Source organism: Falco punctatus (assembly GCF_963210335.1).
Source record: "Falco punctatus genome assembly, chromosome: 6".
NCBI classification, from domain to species: Eukaryota; Metazoa; Chordata; class Aves; order Falconiformes; family Falconidae; genus Falco; species Falco punctatus.
In genome coordinates, this window is record NC_137585.1 from 79,184,073 (window position 1) to 79,209,451 (window position 25,379).

Here is a 25,379-nt window from a genome sequence, read left to right on the forward strand (position 1 = left end):
AATATTAAAACACACTATGGAAATGTGAGATTCTGGAGTCATATGATTATGCAAGATTTAAATTTTTATAGAATAAACAAAAAAATTACCTAGTCTGAGTCTGTAGCTCCTGACAAAAGCTGAAAGTTTAAGACTCAGAATTGAGAATGCCGATTAAAAGGATGTGTTTACAAATAAAATATTGATGATTCTTGAGTAGTTTGTCTTGGCAGTACTGTACTGTACAGAAACAAGGAATTTTGTCTCAATTAGCATAACACTAATTAAATATAAGGTGGTAGGGAGATGTTCCCATTGTGAGTTGTTAATTCCAGCAGCCAAAGAAAATGATATGGCACAATGAAATGTAGCTAGTTATGAGGAAGGAACGGTGAAGAAAGGGGTGCTGCAGTTAACTCCAAGTGACAGGGCTATGGCAGCGGTGCAAATAAAATGGCAGATGGGAAGATCTTTAGTAAAGTGGATAAGGATGTATCAAAAAAAGTGCAGTTCTGTCCTTTTGGCAGTTGTTTGAATGGTTTCCTGAGAGCTTTTTTTTTGTTTGGGGCCAAGAAATGCAAGAAGTTGAGGCCGAGACGTTTCCCAAGCGCGAAGCAGCTGCACAGGACAAAGGGATGGAGGCAGCAGTTTGGCTTACCCATCACCAGCCTGGTCAAGCTGCTGTCACTGACAACAACACAAAAGTTTTTGTGGGGCTGAAGGTTTGTGTAAGTCGCAGAGGAACATTGTTTGCGTGTGATGTAGTTGCTGTCTTTTTTTCTATGAGACAAGAGTTGCCGCTGTACTTTCTGGGTAACGGGAGGTTGCTGCCTCAGCTGTGACTTTCTGAAGCTCTTGGATTGTAAAAGGACAAAAAAAAATAAATAACAATGTAACTATAAATTCCAGTGCTTTCATGTAAAATGCTGTTTCTTCTGGGAGAAATCCTTCAGGTTGTTTACAAAATCTTGTAACAAAGTATTTTTAAATGTAAAAATGGACACTGTTCAGTGTTGTGAATAATGTTGGCATAGCACAGATTTCACTGCTGTGTGTGCGTTCAGTGAAAAAAACAGTGACTGTTATTGTTATTAGAGTACATAAGTAAGCATTGTATGTTAGTGCAAATAAAGGGAAGTATATGTCCTAAATAAGACAATACAAAAGGTTTTCAGAAAACAGATCCTTGTTGCAAGGTGAGCTGATTCAAAGCACGGGCCTCATCCAAATTTAAATGCTACTTAGAAGTATTTTTAAACAGAAGGTGAACTAAATAGACTTCAGTGGGCCAAAATACATAGTTCTGTAAATTGAAAGAAATATTTTCTTTTATTTTGATAGAGATTGAAAATTATTCCATATGTAATGCTGAATGCTTTTAAACATGTTGAAATAAGAATACTCCTTTTCTGTACGGTAAAGATAAACCCCAGTTTTCTGCTATTCAGTCAGTTCTGCAGTATAAGGACTTGCAGGTGCTGCTGGCCTCTGCTATACTGAAATAATTTGGGCACAATAATTTCATAGAGCTTTATACCTTGTTTCATGAACAGGGTGGAGAGTCAGAATTTAATTCAGTTGTGGGATGAAAGAAAAAAGTTTTACAGGTAATTTGATCCCATTAATACCATTTAGCCATTTCTTCAGATAATCTGGTGCTTTCTTCTTTGTGTTAAAGCATTTGTTTCTCTGATTTTCTGTGCTTATAGCTGTTGGTCACTGATGTGACACTGTATTTTTCTGGCAGGACAGATTTGTAACTGCATGGCTCAGATATCAGAGCTTTCTTGTGAATTGTTTGAGCGGTTTATGCTTTGCTTCCTTTCAGGAAAATAAGTGCATCATTTTTACAGGAAGTTTGGTCTTCACCAGGCACAGTCAGCGATCAGACTTTTGCACTGCTTTAAGGGATGTGTGTGTGAGCAGCAGGCAAAAACTCATTTAGCATTTTTTTTTTTTTTCTCCATATTGAATTCATGTAATGGAGGTCATGTATGAAAGCTTGGCCAGGATGGGTGGGTTTGTCCAGCTGAGTCAAAAAAAAAAATACTTCCTAGATAATTTTGGTAAATACAGTAAATAAGAGGTAAGTAAAAAACATTTTCCTCTGTGCTGAGTATTGGTGGTAATGATTACATATTAAGCACATGAAGCTTTGAATTAAACACACAAATCTCTTAGTTCATAAGTTTTTACATTCTGAAATATAACATGAAATATAATTTACTTTCCCTTCAGCGTACGGAACTACTTGCGTAGTGTAAAACAGGAGTTAAACTGCCTGTGGAATGTGGAAGGGAAAGGGCAGCGAGCTCTGTTGCAGAGATGCAGCCTTTAGTCCATGGTTGCTTGCAGTTTTAAATCTAGGGAAGGAAAAAAAAATACAGGTTTTTTGAGGACTCTTATAAGACTTTTCAAGGCATATTCTCAAGAATCTGATTTGTCAGCTTGCACAAAAAACATTTTGGGTGGGATTTTGCCATATCTTTTCAAGACATACCAAAACAGGTCAAAAAAGGAAAAAGAGCTCTCATTTCTTGTTCATCCTGATGCCAGGCTGGTGTGTTAGTGGCATAAAGCAGCCCAAGAGCCAGCTTTGGTTATGGTAGCTCTGCCTGGACTCAAAATCCTTTGGTGACCTGGGGTCCCTGGAGTGCTTTGGGATGGGGAAGCCCCACTCATCCAGCCCACGGGCATAGCAGCCAGGTAGATCAGTGACGAGGGTCCTGTGCCCATCTTCTAGACCCTGCTTGTCATGAGGGAATTCCCGTAGCTGAAGGACAACTACAACAAAGACTAACCCTTCTCAGTGTGTTTAGTATTGGCCATGCAGATACATGGTGCTTCTCTTTCTCCTCACACTTTGCTTTTTCAGGATCGGGAAATAGATGGACTTTTGCTGCACTCCCTGCTACATTTCCACATCTTTTTTTCTCCTGCTGACAGTCACTTCATTAATTATCCAGCCTGTAGTAACAAAAAGCAGGGTCATGAAGAGTTATTGTTGTGGCCCTCAAGTCCTTGGCCTGCTTTTTGACACAAAATTTCCATTTTCCATCGTGCCCCTATTGCTGAATGTAATTTTTTTTGGTCTGGGCTCCAGGAGCCTCTCAGGAGCATTCTGCTCCCCCTCCAGCAGAAGAGAACCGTTGCTTTAGTGCTAAATGGCTGTATAAGTACAATGTGTTTATCTTCATTTTATTTTGTTGCTTATCAGCTAATGATTTATCATTTAATTATTTTCTTGCTTATAAGATTTGTAGCAAATACTTTAGCTCTAGTGGGGTTCTACTTCTGAGTTGTTTTGTTTCTTCTTCCCTACACTTCTCTGCCCTCACAGACTGAAGTGGCCCAGCTCACTATGTTATTTTTTCCCTTTCTGGCTCCTTCCCCTCCAGTGCTGTCTTCTTCTGGGTGGCTGCTGTCTGCTGTTTTTTCTTTTGATGTTTTTGCTGTACTATTGTTTTAATAATGTAAAATCCCAAGTTTTAGCCTGTTCCTTGTGGTTACTTTCCATTTGTTTCTCCTGTTCCATTTTCCTTGCAGCTGTGCTTTCTCTCTTTCTTCCTTTGGTTTTCTGGTACTTGATACTCAGCTCTAGGTTGCAGGAAAGAATAGCAGAGAGAAAACAAGTGTGGCAACAGGATCAGAAACTCAGTTATCAATGTATGCACTACTCTTTTTGTACTGATACTCTGTGTTTTCCTGCTACCTTTTTACATTACCCTTTCTTTGTGGCTGTTGTTCTGTTTTTACTCGTATTTTCTATTTCTGCATCTTGTTAGTTTTGTTAATAGTAGCATTGGGTATTACTTAGAGTTATAGAGATGACAATAGAGCACTTGAGAGCAGGTGGTCAGGTTCACACTTGAGGTGGAGCACTTTTTGAAGTCTTCTGAAATTCTGCCACTTATCCGAGTGGAGGGCTCGAAATCAAGGGAGCAGTGAACATGAAGGGAATTGCTTATTCCAGGCGTTTGCCTTCATGTTCTTTTTAAAACCAAGTACAGCCAGTTTTTATGCATATTTACATCAACTTAACTGAGCACTGTAATCTCATCATCTGAAAAGTCAGTGTGTGTATGGTCAGTGGAGAATAAACTTAACCTTTGAGTATTTTCTGACTAAGAGGTGAATAGTGAATGGGCTAGGCAGAGAAACTGTTTGCCTCACCATCCCACGTTCTTTCCTGCAATTACAGTGTCTAGTTTGTCAGTGGTCGCTGGGGTTTTGAGGAAGGGAGCAGGCGATGCTGGAGCCAGGAGGACCTGTTTGTGCACTCGCCCAGGTTACGGCTGTTAATGGCACTGAGGTTATCTCTTCTGTCTGGTACATCCTGCTGTGCCGCTTATGAGGCAATATCCAGCAAGTGATATCCTGTTGTTTGTAGCTTCTCTTTGATGTTTATTATTTGATTTGGGAACAAGTAACACAATGGTGAGGGGCACCAAAGCTGTTCCAAATATTTGGCTTAATGTCTTGAATTCCATGGGACAACAGTGTGTCTTTATGCGGTGGTATAACCATATGTTGTAATATGTACTAATTGTATAACTGCTGTAATTGTCATGCCAACAGCTTGGATTACCTTTTTTTGCGTCTAATGGTTAATTAACCTTCCTTTTATAATTAGAGCTCCAGAAGCAAAGCATTCTGTTCCTCAGTGAGATGGGATTGTATTGGGTTTGCACCCCTTTGTATCTTTTATAGTTCAGGAGACTGTCTTCACATTTATTAAATTACTGATTATTTGTGTTGGAGAAATAGATCACTTTCAGCACTTTAGAAATTAACAAAAAGCCTAATTCTCTGATTCTTAATGCGTTTATTATTTTGTTCTCAAATCCAATTTCTGCAAGCCACTGTGCATTATAAAGCAGGATTTAACAACAACAAAAAAAATCAAGTAGATTAAGATGCCTTCTATTAACTCTAATAAGTTACCTATGTAGAAAACATAGGACAAAATAACTAGGCTTTTCTCCCTAAATAAAAAAAAATAACTTCAGTAGTAATTAATGAATGTATAAAACACCATAAATATGCCCATGGAACATTGGAATGGTGACAGTGGGTTAACCTGCCATTGCACACGTCTGTGCTTTGATTACTCCTGCTGTAAGTAGTTGTAATGCTGTGAAATATAAGAGCAAATCACTGAAATTCTTTTCCAGTCCTCTAGCAGAATGTGTGAGGAGAAGAATGGATAGATAAATGTTGCAAGCGGAAAGCTTGCAGTAAAATGTCTTACTTTTGAGCACAGCTTCATGCAGAAATTTATTCACCTGGTGTCTGGGTGCCTGTTACCTATAATGTCCTGTTTTGTGTTAGGCTCTTTTCTTGGATTTGTCATGGCAAGTTACTGTTGTTTGTTCTTAAGAAGTGAAAAACTGTAAGCTACAGTAAGAATGTATTCTACTTTATTTAGATGTGGCTTAACAATAATTGGATTATATGAATCGTGTTTATTTCTAACTATATTGTGATCTAGCAGGATTTTCCAGATCATGTGCAAAGTTTAGCACAGCTGGTAATATTTGCAGTCTCACAAAAACATTGCTAATGATGGCAAGATTTCTGTATGATAAACAAGGAGAATTTCCTGATAATCTAATGGTAATTAGAAAAAAGAGTATTTGGATTTTGAGATAATTGTTAAAAGATAGGTAATTAAAAATGTTAAGGATTTATTCAGTTCAGCAGTGATAAAAAAATTGCTGTTGCTATCATTAAAAAAAAAGCACTAGGCATTTCTTGATTGCAAAAACGCATCAGGAAAGAGGATTTGTAAATAGAGAAATTCACTCTACATTTTCAGTGGGAATGCCTATCAACTTTGTAAACCTCTGGCTACCAACCCTTTTTATGCTTACCTGTAGTAACTGCTTCTTTCTGGCTATGTCAAAGACATCTTTATACAATTCATGCAACCCTTCAAGCAGTGTGTAAGGTCCTGCAGTGCCTTCCTTTGGAAGCACTGCAGGTGTCTTTGCACAGATGTAAGAGTACTTGTGGCACCTTCTCATGCACTTGTGTCGCCTTCTCAACCATAAACACACATACATACATGCATTTGCTGTTCTCTCAGCCCTTCATCGACTGAGAGCTGACGGGATAAAATGCCTTTTCCCTTTGTCCCCTGCCAGCCCCATTTCTGTTATACCTGGTGTTCCCTGGATGTGTTCTCAAATGTATTTTAACAAAGTGTTCTCAGTGTGGGTCCTGTAAAACTCGTACCAGCAATTTTACTACAGTATTTTCATTACAAAGGACATCCTGTTTCATAATAATATATTGTATTCATTTTGAAGATGTCCTCATGTCTTACAAGAAGCATTTCTAAAAAGGTGGTTGATGCTGTTAGTTGGTACTTTGTTTTCCTTGTAAAGTCAGCATGGTATAAAAAATTCAGTGTAAAAAATTGATTTTAAAAGATAGATTGTACCTTGATGGTACCTTGTTATTTAGTTAATGTATGCCTTCTGTGATATGGAAGCTGCAGTATATGCTATTTATGTCCTAGTAAATATTCAAAAATAATTGCTGACAAAAGCCACTTCACAGGTTGACTTAGAGGTACATCTTGTAATCTGAATGTTAATATTCTGGATAGCTAGGCAGAGCAAACTATTGATGTAGTTTGAAGATCATGTAGAGACTAGTCAGGATTTTAGTTAGAAAAGTGGGGAGGGATAGAGATTGAGATATTTGAATTCTCCCAGCTTCACTGAAATTTTATGCTTATTGAGCCTATGAATGCATACAATTTGTAATATTTTTGAAAAGGTGGGAGTTTTTGCTAGTCAGTTGGAAATGTTGCCTTTTATATCTCCGAATTTATGTCTTTTTCCAGAAGCAATTTGGAATCACCTTAATTTTACTCTAGAATCCAGGCAGCCCCTAGTTTTACTGTGCAATCCATGACTATCTGTCATCTGCTTTATTTTACCCCTCAAGCTTAGGTCTGTGTTATGGAGAAGCACTGATAAAAAAGAGGCCTGACTCTTACCTCCCTTGCATGTGGTCTCTTCCGTGTGATCCATGCAGAGGGAGTAGGAGCAGCTACCACTGAGATCAGACAATTTGCCCAGCTCAAATTAGCATGTAGATCTTGGCTTTCTACATTAACGGACCAAAGCAGGACCTCTGTATTTCCTAAAAAGAGCTCATACTGTTATTGTGGCTGCAAGTGTTTTGGGGAGGCAGAGAAGTGCTGAGGGTGTTTTCAAACGAAGTGATGCTTTGTGTTTTCTCAGTGTTTGAAAATACCAAAGGTTACATTTTTTCACACCCAGGAGTTACGCATTTTATGCCTAGTCCACCTGCAAAAATCCTGCTTCTGTGGCCTGATCTGATGTCATAAGCTATTGTGTCATAAACAAAGAAAACAGCGTTCTTGCCTCTCTGGGTATGCAGTTGGATGTCCCAGGCTGTAAACCGGACAGTATTTTTTCCACTGGTGGCATTGGCCAGCCTACCAAACTACACAGGCATCTGTATCAGCTGCCTTGGAATCGCTTTTGATGTGATTAGGCTACTAATTAGCTGTCTCAATTCTTCTCTCCCTCCTGATGTTTTCTTTTGATTCACTTTGACTCTGAGGAGCCTGTATTCCGTGTATGTTTGTTTTTGTGTTTTCTCCAAAATCCCTAATGATAGCTTAGACTGTCCTCTTTTGGTTGAGAATTTCCCTGTGTTGACATACATTTTTCTGTTCAATGCATCAGGATTTTTATCCTAAGAATAGCTGTTACTTTGCAAGGTGTAAACATGTGTTGTAAGCTTGCATTTATACATGCATATTCATTTAAACTGTGCTAAGGATTTTACAGTCTGAACGAGAATGTACATAGTTACTTCAAAACCATCAAAACCATAGTAAATGTTTAGTACTCAAATATTTATTCACCAGATAGTAACCTCACAATTAAATCATTATGTAAAGTCAGTTAAATAACAGCAGAAGTTATTGTAATAAGGCCCACTTTGCGAGGAAACCAGTGACAAGGAAGCAGTGAAACATGCTAATAGATTATATGCTATAGCAATATATTGCCTTTTTATTGCTTTTCCACAGGCAGCAGATTCATGTACAGTTATTACTAGCTACATTATCTGCTAGTTTTCTATCAAAAAAGATTCAGTCTATTGAATCATTAATCCAATATTTATCATTCTTATTGAAAATCCACTAGTGTTAGCACTGTATAAAATACTGACTTAAATCTACTGGTTTTGCCAAAGATTAAAAACATATTAACCTAAAAAGCACAGTATTTCTTAGGACATTTGAAACTATTCATTGTGGATGTTTGAAATGACAATTTTTCTATGTTGTGTAAGAAATGATTTTTTAAAAAAAAAAATCTTTAACATATAGTAAGTGACCAGTGCCATCCTGATTTGAAGATGCTGAATGTTCATCCAACTCATATTTGAAATTTTGATGTGTATTGCATTAGTTACTGAATATCAAGAATAAAATTTTTGCTCATACATAGAGTGTAAAATGGGATCTTTTGTAGCAGCACATGGCCTGTTTAGAATGATATAACAGGCGCTGAATGTTCACATATCAAACAAAATGCCATCTTTCTGTAGAAAAGAGGTGTCAAAAAGTTTCTTTGTACCTTTAACGCATGTGATTATGTAGTACAAAATGCAGAGTTTGTAAAATTTCTTGAATATACAGGCAAAAAATGAATAATTCAAAACAACTCATAAGTTCTACATTCTATTGTATCTTTTATAACGCAGGCAGAAGATAGCATTGTGTTCCCAGTAGAGCTGAATTTGCACAAGTTACACCTCGGAAAATGCCAGATGGTCTATGGTCTACTTTTGAGAGCTGTCACATATGTAAAGATTTGAAAAAAGAAAGACAGCTGAATGAGAGCAGTGGATCATTAAAGAGAGAGTGAGAGTCCCTGGGTATCGCTGTGTTTTAAGAAGCATTGTGTCGTTCCCCATATTACACCTTTTTTTTTTTTTTTTTAGATATACACAACCTTTAAAAAATAAGGTAAAAATATTTCTGTTTTAAACTGAGTGGTTGTGGCTTAATCTTGGAACTGTCAATTGCTTTTGTTCTTTATGCTAGAATGCGGTCATATGGTTCCTAATTGGTTTCAAGTGTGTTTTAACCATAAGATTCAAGTCTCCCTAGTGCAAAATTATCAATAAAGTTAAAATAAATTTAAATTGAGATAACTAATCCATTTGGGGTTTTATTCCATTTTGATTTGACCTGCGTATCACATGTGAATACTGTAAAGCCAGTCAGCTAAAAAGTTGTATGTTAATGCTAAAAGACTGAAGTAAGAGTACTTTGGGAACAGGATTATTTAATAGAAAATTAAAACAAAACAAAAACAAACAAACAAACAAAAAAACCCACCCTCCCAAAATCCTTAGCAAAAATCGTAGTAAAAGTAAAAACATGTAACTGTTTAGATTCCCCAAGACTTCCCATTCCCACAGTTTGACAGAAATAGCCCTGATTTTAAAGACTGAATTTTGGATAATTTGTCAAGTTATTGTATGGTAGCAAAGCACTAAAAAAATACAAACAATTATAAGCTGCCACCACCAATTTAGCTGGCTTGGAAAAGGTCATAACTGTCAGTTTTAGAAACTTGCATCCAGACATACAGAATTTTTTGTGTAGTCTTATTGCTTTTGTTTATTGAGGAAGGTTAACCCTCCCCAGTAATTCTAGGTAATTCTAATTGCAATGCACCATGGCACAGTTGGGAATCATAGGCAGCACAGTTTGAGGACACATTGTTACATGGAATGTGAAAAAGGCTGTTCCTTAATACTACAATTTACCTTTGAGTGAGATAATGAAAATAAATCTATGGGGAACTATGGCTACGAACACTGAATTTTAGAGAGTATAATTTTGATTTCTGATGTTGCCAAAGATTTTATTCTTGACTGTGGTTAGGTCTACACTGACTGTTTTTAAAATAGAAGGGATACCTTTTGATTTGTAAAAAAAATGAATTTTGCATGTATCTAGAAAGATGACCTATGCGAATGGTTCCTGGTAGTGTACTTTTAGTGAATCCGATTCATGTGAAGGAAAACGCCATAATAATTTATTTGGGGGCCTTTATGAAAGTCTGGAAATGTTAACAGAATATATACTACAAATTGAATTCCAGAGTGAGGAAAGTGCCTTGCTTATGCTTCTGTTTATAGGTTTTGCAAACAGTAATGCAAAATTGCAAGGAGAAGCACTTTTAACATTGGCAGTGAAAAACTTTTTGGGCAACAGTTAGTTGTTTAGGTGTCAGATAGCATTGTGCTTCTGCTCTGTGGGCTTGGTGGTTCATGGCTACTACTGGTAATGGAAGGCAATGATCTTTGTCTCTCCTGCAACACTTTTGGAGACACTGAAGCATAAATATTCCCCCAGCCCCCCCTTTCTTTCCTGCAACACAAAATTACCACTTACTAAAGTAGATTCAATCAGGGTTACTCTAACCTAGATAGATCACAGAATGGTTTGGGTTGGGAGGACCCCTGTTAAAGATCATCTAGTTCCAACCCCCCTGCCATGGGCAGGGACACCTTCCACTGGTCAAAGCCTCGTCCAACCTGGCCTTGAACACTTCTGGGGATGGGGCATCCACAGCTTCTCTGGGAAACCGGTTCCAGTGCCTCACCACCCTCACAGTAAAGAATTTCTTCCTAATATCTGATCTAAATCTACCCTCTTTCAGTTTAAAACCATTACCCTTTGTCCTATCAGTACATGGCCTTGTCAAAGGTCCTTCTCCAGCTTTCTTGCAGGCCCCCGTTAAGGTACTGGAAGGCTGCAATAAGGTCTCCCCGAAGCCTTCTCCAGGCTGAACAACTCCAAGCCTCTCGGCCTCTCTTCATAAGAGATATCAGCAGTCTAGGTATCTTCAATTGTTGTGATTAAAACAATCAAATGGCAAGAAAAAATGAACCAGTTTATCTTAAAATATTATGAAAAGTATCTCTTTTTGCCTGTGAATGTGACCAGGACTTAGAGTTTAAGATTTATCTGAAATTTAATCTGGACAAGTTTATGATGGTTGGAGGAAGCAATCTGAGAATGGTATCAGTGTCCTTGATAAAAGGGAAGCATTGAGGGTTTGTTAGGCAAATTCAGAACCGAGAGTGTTTTTAGAGACCATGTTGGTCGGTGTGTCCCAGTAGTATTTATCTAAAAGTTTGGTAACTTGTACCTGGAGTGATCAGTGAAGACTGTTCTTTTAGGGGAAGCTAACTATAATTTTCTATAGGTATCGTAATCTTGGACACAGTGTAATCTACATACAAAGCTTTACTGTGAAATCACCTGAAAATGGATGTGAATGATCTGAAAAGAGTATGAACTGCAGCACTGTTTTTCTTTACTGCTAGCACTGTCTAATCTCTCTTCAGCTGAGTGTTCATGGCAATCTGGGCTTTTTCCTTGTTATTAGATTTATAAATACTTGAAGATTGGACTGTCTGAAATCCTCTTTGCATGTATCCAAGCATGATACAGTATTGTTTTGATTAGGAGAAGTGATTGGGCTGATACTTTTTGATTATGAAATCTTGTTGTGTTACTATGTGTATAGTTTAATTAGTTTTTGAACGAAGTCTGCATTTTTTTCTAAATAAGAATATTTAATTGGAAACCACTTTTTTATTAACAAGCTTTGCATGAAAAAAAAATCCTGCGGCTTTTCTTTTCTTTAGATACAGACTTTAAATACATAGACAATATATTTTCCATGTTATTAAAAATATGCTCCTTTATAATATAGTAGCTCAGCTACTATGAGAGGTCAAGTTCATGCGCTCTCATTAGGATGTTTATAAGACATGCTCTTGGAGTCTTAACCAGGCCACTGCAGATGCCTGCCTTGACAGGTTTTGTATTTTTTTTCCTTTGACCATTTCAGTTTGTTGCCATTAAAGCTCTAACTGGCCCATTACAGGCATTTTTAAAATTGTGATTCTGAATTGAGGAATATGGAGGGGGGGACTCTGGCTTGCCACAGCTGTGTGGTGTGTGAATACATGTTCCTTCTGGTTACTGGATCTCCTCCTCCACAAAATCAGATTTTGATTAGTTTTGCTCTTCCCTGCAATCCCCAATCTTTATGAATTTAATTTCAAAGTCTGGTTAGTTACCTGGATGCTTCTAATCTTCTCTAATATACTGCTCTGTTGTGGCTGGGTGTTGGGGGGCCCCTAACATGTCACTCAGGTTATTTTCTGAAGACTGGCAGGTTGGCCAAGCTGCAGCTTCACTTCTGTTGCTGCAGTCTGTATCTTCCCTCCCATACCTTTTTCTCTCATTCTGTCGCATTTCCCCCATTCTTCATCTGGCTCCCTTAACCCAAGTTTATCTCACTTTTTCTCCTATTCTGATTTTTATCTCCTTCAAATTGCTTGCCTTATTCTCTCTGTGCAATTCACAGAGCCTTGCAAACCTTCCATGTGCAGTGCCGAATGGGGAATCTAGGCCTCATGCAGACATGAGGTGTTTTTTGAATACCTAGTAATTATTTTTAATCTAGAGATTTTTTGCTTTCTTGTTTTGATGGGGAAAGGTTAACTTTTCAGCCTGATCTTTGATCAGTAAAAGCAGCGAAAGTTGCATTCCCAGTGTAGCCTAAGGTGTTCAGTTATAAATTTCCAGTTTAAATTAACCCTTTCTTTCTTTCATTTTAAGCACAACCTCAACGTTTGCCTCAGCCAAATACTTCAGTACTGGAAAGGTGTGAGGAAGAAAGTGGCAAAATCCAGAACGGCCACGTGGGTCTGAGTAATGGAAGTGGAATTCACAATGCGGTCAAGCACACACCTGCAGACAACAGAAAACTTTCAGCTCCTGTTTCAGAAAAAATGCACAGAAAAATTCAGTCCACCTTGTCTGTCAACAGCAACAGCAGTAAGAAGAGTAAAATAAGCTCTGTGTTTTCTCAAAAGCCAGGTACTTCACCTGAAGGTAAGCAGAAATTCTTATTAAAAAACCCAAACTGAATAAAGACTAGCCAAACCCCATTCTCACTAATAATTACACAATCATCTGAAAATAATTGAAGAGCATGACACATGCTCCAGAAGCAAATAGAAATCATTATGATAAAACACAAGTTACTTCCCCAAAGGAAAATATTAAGTATTTGAAGGAAATTGAAGCAATGGGAGATTTCTTGCTTTCAAACATTTGGCCACCATAGTGTGATAATGTTTTAGTCCCTCTAGTTAGTACCCTGAACTGATAGAAACTCCTGTCAACATGGTCACATGTACACCAAAAAAAAATCTTGAAGCGCTAGTTCAAAGTATAGTAAATACTTAAATCCAGTAATGACAGCCTCCATGAGGGTAGAGTTTGCTTTTGAAAATGTTCTGTTAGCATATATTCTGACTAGCCATGAGGTCTGAACACTAGATAATAAAATTTGGACTTGTGCTTCAATGTTTAACATGCCTTACGCTGTATTTGGGCTGTAACTAATTTGCATTAAAAAGCTGCGTACTCCCTGTGCACAGCTTAAATAAGCAAAAGTAAATAGTTTCCCTTATGTTTTAGCTGTGTGTGTGCATGCATTTTCACTGCTTGCAATTACTCTAATGGTCCCAGAGTTCCTGAGCCTCTCCTCAATCCACTGCCTTCCCATTAGCACTAATACACTTGATGGGCTTTGCTCCTGCCAGTTACAAGAAGGGTGCAGAGGCTCTATATGTTTTATTGTTTTAAGGCAGGCATAGATGTGACTGGTTAAATAAAACTCGGGGGGGGGGGGAGGGGTGTGTGTGGGGGGTGGATACAGACACAGATTCTTAGAGAAATGGGAAATGGTACTGTTCACTGAAATGAGGAGGATTCTCAGCCAGGATGAAAGGAAGAGGGATGAGGACTGCCATAGTGGCCTGAATGGAGCCTGCTGATGCCAGTGGAGTGAGTTCTCTTGACTTGAACTCCTTCACTCAAACCTACTCACTCGGTCAATCTGTGTAGCAGTTTCAAGAACAGCTTCACTCAGACTGTGCCATCGGCTAGTCGTCCTTCCTGTGGTTTATTTTCATATTTGTCTTCAAAAATCTACTGTTAGTTTTCTGTTGCACGTTCAGTCCTCTAACATTTCTTTCCAAAATCACAACTTCATAATTTCTCCTTATCTTTTTCTGTTATATGAAATCTAGTTCACTGTCCAGCCTGATATTTTTCTTATCTATCTTGTTCCTTCATCAAGTATCAAAAACCTGTAACTCAAGGGACCTAGATCTGTTCGCGTGACTGGTACAAGGTGCAAGCTTCTGAATTTAAGAAATTCGACCTCTGAAAAAAATGTAGAGAGTTCTGAAAAGAGTGCCTGCCCTGTTCATGCCCTTATACAGTTATTTATGGCAAACACTTCCTTTCTTCTTCTAAAATTTTATTGGAATGAATACAGTCCGTGGGGTTTTTTTGTTTGTTTTTAATAACCATGGCAATGATGTCAAATTACCGAATGATTGAGGGAAAATTAAGAAGATACTTTCAGATTTAGCTCTGAATTCTGATGTCTGATTTTGGTATCCAACACATGATTATGTTAGTTGCCTGAAACTGCCAATATGCATTTTTTATATATACAGTCAGAAATGTTGATATTTTTAAAGGCATCTCTGATTAGAATACAGATAATTACATTGTGTGGTCACACTTTCTAATTTACATACTTTCAAAGTACAGAAATACAGTGTAATCCTTACTGTCACATGTCATTTTTTGAGTCACCTAATAGCTTAAATCAAATATATTTGACGTTATACATCTAACCTTGTAACGTTCTCATTTTGAATGTGGGAACATAGATATGTGGTCTGAATAGCATGACCCACACTGCTAAGAAAACTTAGAGCCCCAAACATTACAATGTGGTTGAAACAAAAATTTTATTGTGCAATGATTAAAGTATATCTAGGGTATTGTGATATGCCTGTAAGGGGATACTTGTTTTTAAAAAAAGTTTTCTAGTTTTGAAATTTTAGTTTGCTTTACAGTTCTCTGGCAGACTTATTTTACATTTGTATCTACACATCTGCATGCACACAAGTACAAGCCTTCTGACAGTTTCTTCAGCTTTTCAGTAATTTACCCTCTGGAGTTGCATGGGGGAACTGTAGGCTAAAAGTAATGTTCTAACTAAGTTGCTGCCTTGCAGGAAGTATCCATATATACTTCATTTGTTCTACCATCCCTTAGTTTTTTTATGAGATGCACAAAGACTGGCAATGGTCGGAAATAACACAAATATTAGATCAGTATTTAAGGAAAAAATGATCTACCCATAACTTTAATATAATTCTTTGTATTAATTTAAGAAATGTTAGCCCCTCATGACTACTTCAGGAAGGCTATATTTTAAAAACTTGATGCATTAGCCAAGTTATTTGTTCAAAGGAGTTTAATTGCATTTAAATCAGCAGTATGTGTACTTGATGAATACGTCTAACAGTACAAAGCCAGAAGAGTACACTAGAAAGCCCTTTGACTGAGGATTGCGTAGACACTCTTGCAAAATGGTATGCACAAATTGATTTGAACCTAACCTACACAGCTTCTTTGTATTATGAATATACTTCTGTGGGCGAAGTGGCATTTTTTGTGAGCAGTTGTCTCTTCTGATCCAATGACATTTCTGTAGAAACTATTGAAAAGGCTTAGGAAGATGGAAAAGATAGGAAACTATTGGAAATTATTTGCAACATTGTGTAACTACTTGGCTTTGCTTTAACTTGTGCCATGTTAACATACTAAGCCATTGATTACTGCTGAAGAGCTGCTGGGTTTGAGTTTACTTGAAGGTGTGCAATTGTGTCTGTGCACATCTGTACTGTATAATAATGTAAGTTGTATGCAGTTTCTTATATAACCTTGTGCAGAAAGAGACATATTAAGTCTTGTGCTGTGACTATTGAATATACAATCACCCAAATTAACTCAGCTACTTCAATTTAGTAGAATATCAAGATAATTTTAGTAGAAAGAAATACAAGTAAACTTGTATGCTTTTAGATATTCCAATTCACTTTCATTTTCCTGTTCTTTATATTTGACATTGGATTTTGTAATCTAATTTATAGCTGCTTCTTTTTTTTTCTAACCTGAAAATACATGCTGTGTATTCTTACTTCATCTGCCTTGTCTTCTACCATGAGTGCTGTGCTCTATTGCCCGTCAGGACAATAACTCGTTTTAATTGAAGTGGCCAGAGAAAAGAAATAGGTTATGTCCTCAGAAGGAACAAAAGTGAAAATTCCAGTAATCAAGCTGAGTGTAGACTATAAAAAAGAAAGAGCAAATATTTTTCACCTTTTCTTATTCCCTCCCAAAAGATGTATTCTTGTTTCTTCTTAAAAGACAAGATGTAAATATTTCTGGAGCACCACACATACTTGTAATGCAAAATAAGTCCAGGTCTGGTAGTTATTTTGCTCTAGAACATCTTTATTGACAGAACAGAAAGCTTGGTAGACCTTGAAGCAGGAGAGAATCAAGGGACATACGGGCTTACCACTTAATGGTAGTGTCATGGGATCATGCTTATTTAAAAGGTTAGCAAATGCAGCGTGCTGCTTCAGATACTGCAAACTTCATTGTTTATACCAGTAAGCCAAATGAAGTTCAGTATTATATTACCCAGGACAGCACATCTTCCCATGAAGCTCAGTACTGCTCCTGACTAAACAGCTCTAATGCAAGCTGTAAAGCCCCGCAGTGTCCCACCCCACCAAAATCCCCCCATCTTAGTTAACTCTTTTATTAATTGTTCCAGCTGCAAGCTCCACTTGCGCTGTCGATCACATCTTGTAAGCTTTTGGAACTGAAGTTACATAGGAAGTGCTTTAAATGTAACAGACATTTTGGTAGCAGTAGTATAAAAGCTTTAAAAACTGGCTTTTTAAATGAGCCTGTAGTGTATAGAGTCATGTCAGCATTCCAGAATATGCTGTTTAGAAACACTTTCACATCCAGTGAGGCTCAGGAGGGTGTGAGCGCACTCACCAGCTCCGCTCTTCCTCTGCATCTATTATTAATCCATATTGTCCCTGAAGAAATCTTATTCAGCTCCATAACTTACACTACAAAAAACCAAAGGAGTTATGAAATAGTGGGAGTGCCTCCTTTAAAAAGCAGTTTTTAAAAACTAATAAAGTTCTAAATATTTTTCAGCAGGACTGGATAGGTTTCAGTGCATATTGGGAATAATATTTTATTATTATTATTATTCAAATAAATTATAATATAAATAATTATTGATGTCAAAGGTGTCACGATTCTTCCAAAACTCTTGTCAGTAGACCGCTAGCAAAGAGAATTGTCACTCTCTTGCACCTGTTATGTGTAGTACAGAGAAACACCTTAGAAACCTGAAGAGGCAATTGGAAGTGAGTAAAAGGAGGGCAGTAACTGCTGTGTTTGGAAGCAGTGGTACCTGTCCAGAGCAACTTAAAGAGGGGAGGGAGGTCTAAGGGGGCCAGCAGTGAGGCAGCTGAACAGTAAATCTAGATGGTAGCAAATGAAGAAAAACGGGTACCTGAATGGGTACATAGGTGTACCAGAGTAGTGGAAGGTAATGACATATGCAAGGTTTGAGGAGGAAGGGGACGAGGAAACTGGGCACTGGGAGGGCTGGAAGAGGAATTTAATTAAGGGGGCAGACAGGGCAAAATGAAGTAGGCACTCATTACTTTGTAAAAACCAAACCAAGTTTTCCTACCAAAATTATGAAGCTTGATATTGGTATTTTTTTTAATCAAAGCAATAATTTATAAAAAGTTAATGATGGAGAGAGGGAATGCAGGTTTCAGTTCAGTTTTGAAACAGAGTGCTCACTTCTGGTCAAGTTGCTGTGACTGCACAAGTTGCTGTGTTTGTCAGGATAGTTCCCACAGCTCCAGTAACTTGTGAGAATTTGAGTTTAGGGTGGTACTTCACATATTCACGAAAGGCTGAGAGCATACACAATTGCTGTATTCACCTGGAAATGGTAGCACGTTAAACTGTGGTGATCATGAGCCTGCCTCCTGTATATACGGTGCGATCTCTACATTATTCCATCCCAGGGTCTTGAAACCAGAGAGGCACTGGAAAGCATCTTCTTTCCAAAGATTTTTTTCGAGATAGGTCTTAGGAAGTGAGTGAGGCTAGATGCAGGAGTGAGGTAGGTAAAGAAAGCCTGCAGCATGGGGGTGAGGCTTTGGGGAAGGACAGGCAATGCAGGCTCGCTGCCAGATGTAAAGTTACATGCTCTTCCAGGAGCAAGACCTGAAGCAACTTTCCTCAGCGTTCTGGACTGTGTATCTTCTGCTACTGAGCTCAGAGATGCAGTGAACAATCTCACCCAATGTGTGGCGTTTTTTAACATCCAGTGTTTAAAGTTCAACATTTCAGGGTGTATTTGAAAGAAACTTTTTTCCTCCTTTGTAGTATAGTGCAACTTCATCTGTTCAAGTTGTTGAATCCAAGCATCAGGTTGGTGGGCACTGTTTAACTCATGCTGCTGGCTACGTTAATTTATTAGAGTATCCTAAGTGATATTGATGGCTTAACTGAAGACAAAGGAAGTCCACTGAATAACCTTAAGCAAGGGTCTTAAGAACCACTAGGTGCATATACGTGGAAGGTAGTGAGTAGTTCTCTTAGCAGAGTCACAGACCTCTGTTTGAAGTAGGAGCATCTTACTTTGGTTTATGTAATTTTGTATAAACTGAAAAATAGCTTTCAGTCAACTTTCTGTTTGGGCATATTATTTTGAATAGGATTTGGGGGGGGAGGGGCCTTGGGGGTTTTTTCCCTCTTGCGTGCCACAAGAGCAGCAATAAGTTTTCTTTTATATACTGTTCTGTCATTGGATTGAGATTTGGTGTGAGCGTGTGTTACGCCGTGAATAGTCATTGTAGAAATATCTACTGGCCATCTCTTCTCTCTCTTTCTTTGTGTTTTTTTTTAAACACACGTGCACTTCTGAAATCTATCCCAAAGCATCAGATAACATCTAGGCAGCTACTTGGTGTCTTGCAAATCCCTCTACTCGGGCCTGAATTTCCACTGTTACCTTTTAGAAATTGATGCAAAGTGGATTTGTGTCTGAGCACAAAGCGGTTTTTTGTTAGACAAGGTTGTATCAGAGCACAGTTGTTACTCAGGCAGTAGGCAAATAACAGTCATGTGGTCAAACCTGTGATTTTGAAGAAGGCATTTTGAAGAGTGCTGTGTTTAAGCATGGTTTATATTTTTGTTTGCATAGAAGTCTTGGGAGGTGATTTGCATGTTGTGTAAGAGAATTGAGTGGAACACAGGGCCAATAAAAAAAGTCTCCCTGCAAAATGCATTTTATAAGGCCATGGTCTAGCTAGCACCTAACTAGTCTCAGTATTTGCAGTGATGAGCAATGGCAATGAAAGCTTAATAGTCTGAGAAAGCCTTAGATATTGGAAATTTGCACATTTTTTAGTACATCTGTATGTTTGAACTGGATCATTTTACTCCTGAGGTTATACCTGTATTGAGAGTTTAGAAAATAAGCTTTGATGAAAGTTTCCATGTGTTTTGCAGTGCAATGTGTCTGTTCAGTCAACATTTTTATTTTCTTGATCAATACAGGTGATAGTTTTCTATTTAATTTTTTTTAAAAAAAATAAAAGTATTCTATTTAAAAAAAAAAAAATCTGAAATACTATGTATACTGTGCTTTGTAACTATATTTTCCCAGTCTAAATAATTGTAGCTCTATTATCTAGAGATAACTATACTACATGCAATGTGTCATTTGGTTCTTTCTGCGTTTCTTATTTATCTTTGAGCATTTTCCTGGGTGCAGTGAGTTTTCTAGAAGGGGGTGGGTAGCAGAGTCTGCACACGAGCCCCATACGTTGCAGGAGCGGTGGTGTGATGGCATGCATGCCGCTGCTCGGTAGGCTGGTGCCCCATCTCTGTGCAATGCACACCTTTAAGAAACTTGTGCCAGGGTGTTTTGCTGCTGGCTGGCTGTGCCACTCTAGCTGGGGGCTTTCTCTGCCGTCGGCGTGTTCATCCCTGCCGGGGCTGGCCCCGCGCTGCTGGACTGCGGGACGCCTGTAGCTCCTGCTGGGGCTTCTGTTCAGGTCTCTGCGGGGGCCTGGAGTAAACCCCCGCTGAGGACCTCAGCTGCCACTTTGATTGCAGGTTTGCCCTTTTTAATTCTCTCTGCGAGACAGCAGAGTGCCTAGAGATTTGGTTTGAGTTGTCTGAACTCGGTGAATATAGTTACGAAGAGGCTGACCAAGGTCACCATCCTGTAAGTGAGCTTATTTCCCATTGCAGACGTGAAAACCTTTTATCATATGTGACCTGCCTGCTTGGTATGAGAGCTTAATGGGTCAGTTGGTGACAGGTTAGTGTCAGACATTACAAAAGCAGCACAGATCAGCATGCACATGTGTTCCTCTGTACATTTTTCAGTTTGACTTCTGCATCTCTTGTACAGTGTAGATGGTCGATAGTTCTCTTAAAAGTGTTTGTTAAGTAGAGCCGCACCTTTTCGTAAAAATGAAGAGGTGATAAAAGGGAAATTGAAATAAATTTTAAAAAAATACATATTTCAGTACTTAAAAGGAATTGGATATCAATGTAACATCTATATGCAGAGATTTTAGAAATAAAAAATGGTGTGCACATGCAGACATTGAAAGACATGAACAAAAATTAAAGTTGTTTTATTGTTGATACTGTTTCTTTTCCTTAAAGGAACATAACTGTATACCTCTATAAGGTATAGAGTGGGGCTCTCTGGGCTTTGAAGAACAGTGTGTAAACAGTTTTAAGGGATTTTAGACTATTTCTTGTCTGGATGTTGTCTGTGGTAACGTTTATAACCCAGGAATATTAGATGTTACATATACGGTATACACCGTTTAGTTAATTCAGCACAAAGTAGCTTGGTGTGTGTGTATGCTATAAGCAGCAAAAACTTGGACGAGTTGCTTGGGTTTCTGTTTGCCTTGGCATTGTTTAACATTTTTGATGAAGTTACCTAACAAAACTGTAACTTTTGGGGATGTGCCAAAGAACTAAGGAAACAGCTTTACTTACATCATTATTTAAAAATGCTGCATGGGATGACCCTTTCTAACTTTCATCCCAGGCAAAATGAAAGGATAATTGAAGATAAGCTTGAATGTCTGAAAGATTTTACTATTTTTTTTTACCCAGCTGCGAGTTGGTCTAATAAAATATACTATCACTGCCTACAGACCAAGCCTATTGTAATTTATGCCATTAACTTACAGCTTTTGGCAGCTTGGGTCCTAGTCAATAAATGTAATATTGTGCTTTGATGAAATCAAATGCATTTGATAAAGGAACTAAGGCAGATCTACTGTTTGGGGGGGCGGGGTGTATGTGTGTATGAAGTACACCTCTGTATGTTTTGACACCCCACATCCTTATTATTATATAGTGCTGTAGTGCAGCATTTCTCCATTGATTAGAGGAAGGTGTAATAGAAGAATTGAAAGCCCGTGGAAATTGGAGATCTGTGTGGTATGGTGTGTAAGACCTAAGGAAAAGCTTATCTTCATTAATGGTGGACTTACATAATGAGACATAGACGAATTTCTTCTTCAGTGAAAGTATTTAACGAAAACTTAAACACGAAGAAGCCTGGGAGTTAACCATTTATCAACAGTACTGCATCATGGACATCAAGGCAGGTGAAGTTTGGTCCTTGATAAAGGCACACTACTAATTCTTAGTTGCGTTAGCGTATCTAATGGGAAAAGAAGAATGAGAAAACCTCCAATTCTCAGATAAATTTTAAAAAAAGAGTGTAAAGAAATAGAACATTTTAAGCTAGCACCTCTTTACAGTAATACAATGTCATAACTGATATTACTATATCATTTTTTATCAGAAAAACAAAAATACATTCAGAGTTTCCAGAAAACATGCTGTCAGACATTAAGATCATAAAATTTACTTTTTTTTCCCAAATTCTTCCCAGATATATAATTTTTTAGTTCCAGCTGGATTAATGTGTTCCACTACTCACTCATCTGCAAAAACTATTAGGATTGTGAAGTGGTAAGGTCAAAGAGTGGAAGTTAAGTATAGTCTTTATTCTTAACATGTTTAAATAGTTTTGAAATTATTAAATAATCTGTAATTTAAAATAGTCTCTTTGGTCTTGGAAGCAGGAAAGAATTATTAGAGGGTCTTGTGCAAGCAGTGAAATATATTTTAGTGGTCTCCAACATAGTAATGAAAAACCTGAGGTCATCTCATTTGGAGTGAGCTTTATATAGTGTCTTCTTCCTGGCTGGATTCCACTGGTGATGACACCCTGCAACAGCAGCCAAAGGAAGCGGGGCTTAGCTGTAGAATTTTTTCTATGGAACTGGCAGGTTGCTGTAGGAATATGGGTGCTAGAGACGAATATGTGAGTTTCCTGTAGTCTGTAGGTTTGTTATTATTACAAAAAAACTACTGTGACTGTATCTTTTCCTTATAATTATCTTATTGATATCTGTTGATAAGACACTAAGAAGTAGGAGTCATACATGGAAGAAATTATTCTTCCACTCATTTTATCATTGTATTACAGACCTTTAGAGTCATGATTCTGAATTCAGCAAGTTAGGCAGGACTAGGTAACAGCATGCTTTGTCATGTGTTAAATAATTGCTACCTGGATAGCTATTAAAAGTCAATAACATGAAGAATATAAAAGCATGGTTATTTCAGGTTTGTCCTTGAAATGTGGATCAAAGTTTATGTTCATTGTACAAATGAGTTCTTGCAAGAATAAAGAGACCAGTAAAGGGTATCTCTGCTTTACGTTAAGTGTTTGCATAGGTGAAGTACAATTGTTATAGAAAGATTTTCTGAATGGAAAATTAGTTTTGCAATCTGGGGAGAAGAAAATAAAAATAGACAGTAGGTAAGTAAATCCTTTTAGTGTTCCAGTCAGTGAAGAAGAGAAAGACAGACCCTCCACAGTGTTTCCATCATAGCACTAATGGCCGAAATTTCTGTCTCGGATGATTTTTGGTAGCTTTAACCTTTGAAATACCTTTATTTAAATCAACACAGACTCTTGTAAGTATTGATTTTGTGTGGTTTTTAGATTAGGAGGGACAAGTTCTTTTGTGGGTCCAGAAGGTGCTTTCTGAGTGCAGTCCCTTTTGTTTAACCTATGAACTCTGTCTCTTGCCCATCAATAAATATGTATATTATAATTTCTGATAACGTTTATTTCTCTCCCTGCAATTTTACATAAACCTGCATGAAGCAGGCAAGATTTGTTTGGCATCTTATTTTCAATACTGATACACATAAAGTTTTATTATGGTATTATGTTTAAAAAAAAATTGTAGAACAAAAATTGTTATGGTATTAGCTTCTTTCAGCTGTGTTTTAAAGATACAAAACAGTAAAACCCTCAGTTTCTTAAATGTGAAGGCTTCTTAGATAGAACTCTTGGCTTCTTTATCTTTTTCCTTCATATTAAAAGAAAATCTGAAAGGAGATTGTACCTGAACAAATTTAACACCATCTCCATGACAACTAGCTAATTAATCGCTATCGGTCTGGCTTTGGTCCTCTTCAGTGAACTGATACTCCCCAGCTTTATTTCACATCCCTTCTGCATTTTCAATGAAGGTCATTTATTTAGCGACAGCACTTCTTTGGGAAAAGGAGCCTTTTTATACAAGTAACAACTTTCTTTAAACCCAGCTCAGCCTTACCTGTGGTTTCCTTTCAGTTTCGCTTCCTGCACAGTAGCAGGGAGTTTTTGAGGTTGGGGTGCTTTTTTCCTTCTTGCTTTTCCTGATATTTCCATTTTTTCCTTTGGGCATAAGTGTTCATTATGTATATTGTGACTGTGACCACGTTGCAGTACAGACATTCCCAGGCTAAGTTTGGAACTGAGTAGTAAGTAGGAGAAGACAGTCCCCAGCAGAGTGATGTTTAGGGTGGGCCAAGAGCTCAGGTGGTTACTTTGCTGCTTGGGACAGATTTTGCAGGTCTGAGCCTCTGTCGCTGCATTGCTGAAGGTATCCATGCTTGCCCATGTGAAGCCATCGCTAAACTATCCTGCAGTCAAAGTTTCTGCGATGTTAGAAGTATTTTGCATCAATCCAGATACTTGCCATGGTTGCTGCATCATTTTTGACATTTATAACTATGTTTAGGAGGGCTGGTAATCGTATTACTGTTGCAAGTAATTGCAAGCTTTCCCCTGTGATAACAAGTCTGCAGCCTGTGAACTGTAAGAACATAATGTCTGTAAATGATCAGACCAATTGCCTATATGTGCCTGTATAGCTCAATATCCTGTCTCTCCTACCGGCTTCTCATAGCAGATACCGGTGTTAGATTGTAGGGACAGGGAAAGGATGAGATGGTGCGGGATATTTTCCCCAGAACATTTTCCCAGTCTTCAGCTGTCTGTGCCTAAAGTTCAACGCTTGCAAGCAATAAAAAGAAGAATGAAAGCTGAGGCTAGGAAAGAAAAACAATTCTCTGTGCTGAACATTCCCTATATTTCTAAGTTCTCATTTTCTTTCTGGATGACTGTTCACTGCCAGGTACAAATTAAGGATGTTTATACATATAAGTTTCTACATGTTATGTGCTTACTGTGGGAGGAGGGTGAAAACACATGATTATATCCTTCACTACTGCAGTCTCTTTTTCACTGGCACATATTTAGTTCCAGCCTGTGTTTTCCTGTTTCGTCTTGTGGATGCATTAATTGTTTGAAGTTATTCCATGTATTTCCTCTTTAGATGCCGCGTTTTTTGCAGACAGTTTGAGGGACACTTCAATTATCTAGGTGTAATTAAGCAATATTTATGAGAGATGGGTATTGATGTTCAGGTGTAGTTATGAACTCTGTTGAAGATTAAAGTAGCACATTAAAAGGATTGCCAAGATATTTCTATGGAGAAGCAATAGAAAAATCCATGTTTTGACTGAATGTTTTATATACTGTTGAAAATACAGAATTACATATAACATGCTGTTATGCTGGTTTTAAGGTGTGCTTAAAAGTATAAAGAAAGCAAAAATTTGGCAACTCCCTTATTTTTCTTCTTAAGTAAGAAGCCAATAAAACAGATTCAGAAGGGCAAGATGCATTGGGAGGGGCTGGAAATAATTTTAGGTAGTTTCCTTTATAAGCTGATTTATTTTATTTTTATTTTCTTTAATAACTTTCTGAGCCTGCTGGAAGAAGTTATGACTGAAGATGATAGATATGGATGTTTTGCATAATAAGTGGTTGGAGAAATGGATCTAAGTGGATGTTTAGTACTTGAGATTTGCATGAAGTTGTGAAAGGAAACTTGCATCAAAACCAATACAAAATTGGAGACAAGTTAGGCTG

The 25,379-nt window shown here is 37.8% G+C and overlaps 1 protein-coding gene across 5 annotated transcripts in view; it reads left to right on the top strand.

The window, feature by feature from the left end:
- The window catches only part of MDFIC (MyoD family inhibitor domain containing), a 51,373-nt gene that overhangs the window by 22,176 nt on the left and 3,818 nt on the right, over positions 1 to 25,379 (top strand). For all 5 annotated transcript variants that reach the window (XM_080391043.1, XM_080391047.1, XM_080391044.1 and 2 more), the window contains one exon: positions 12,686 to 12,961. In XM_080391043.1, coding sequence (XP_080247169.1) covers positions 12,686 to 12,961 — 276 coding nt within the window. The remainder of the gene's footprint in view (positions 1 to 12,685; positions 12,962 to 25,379) is intronic.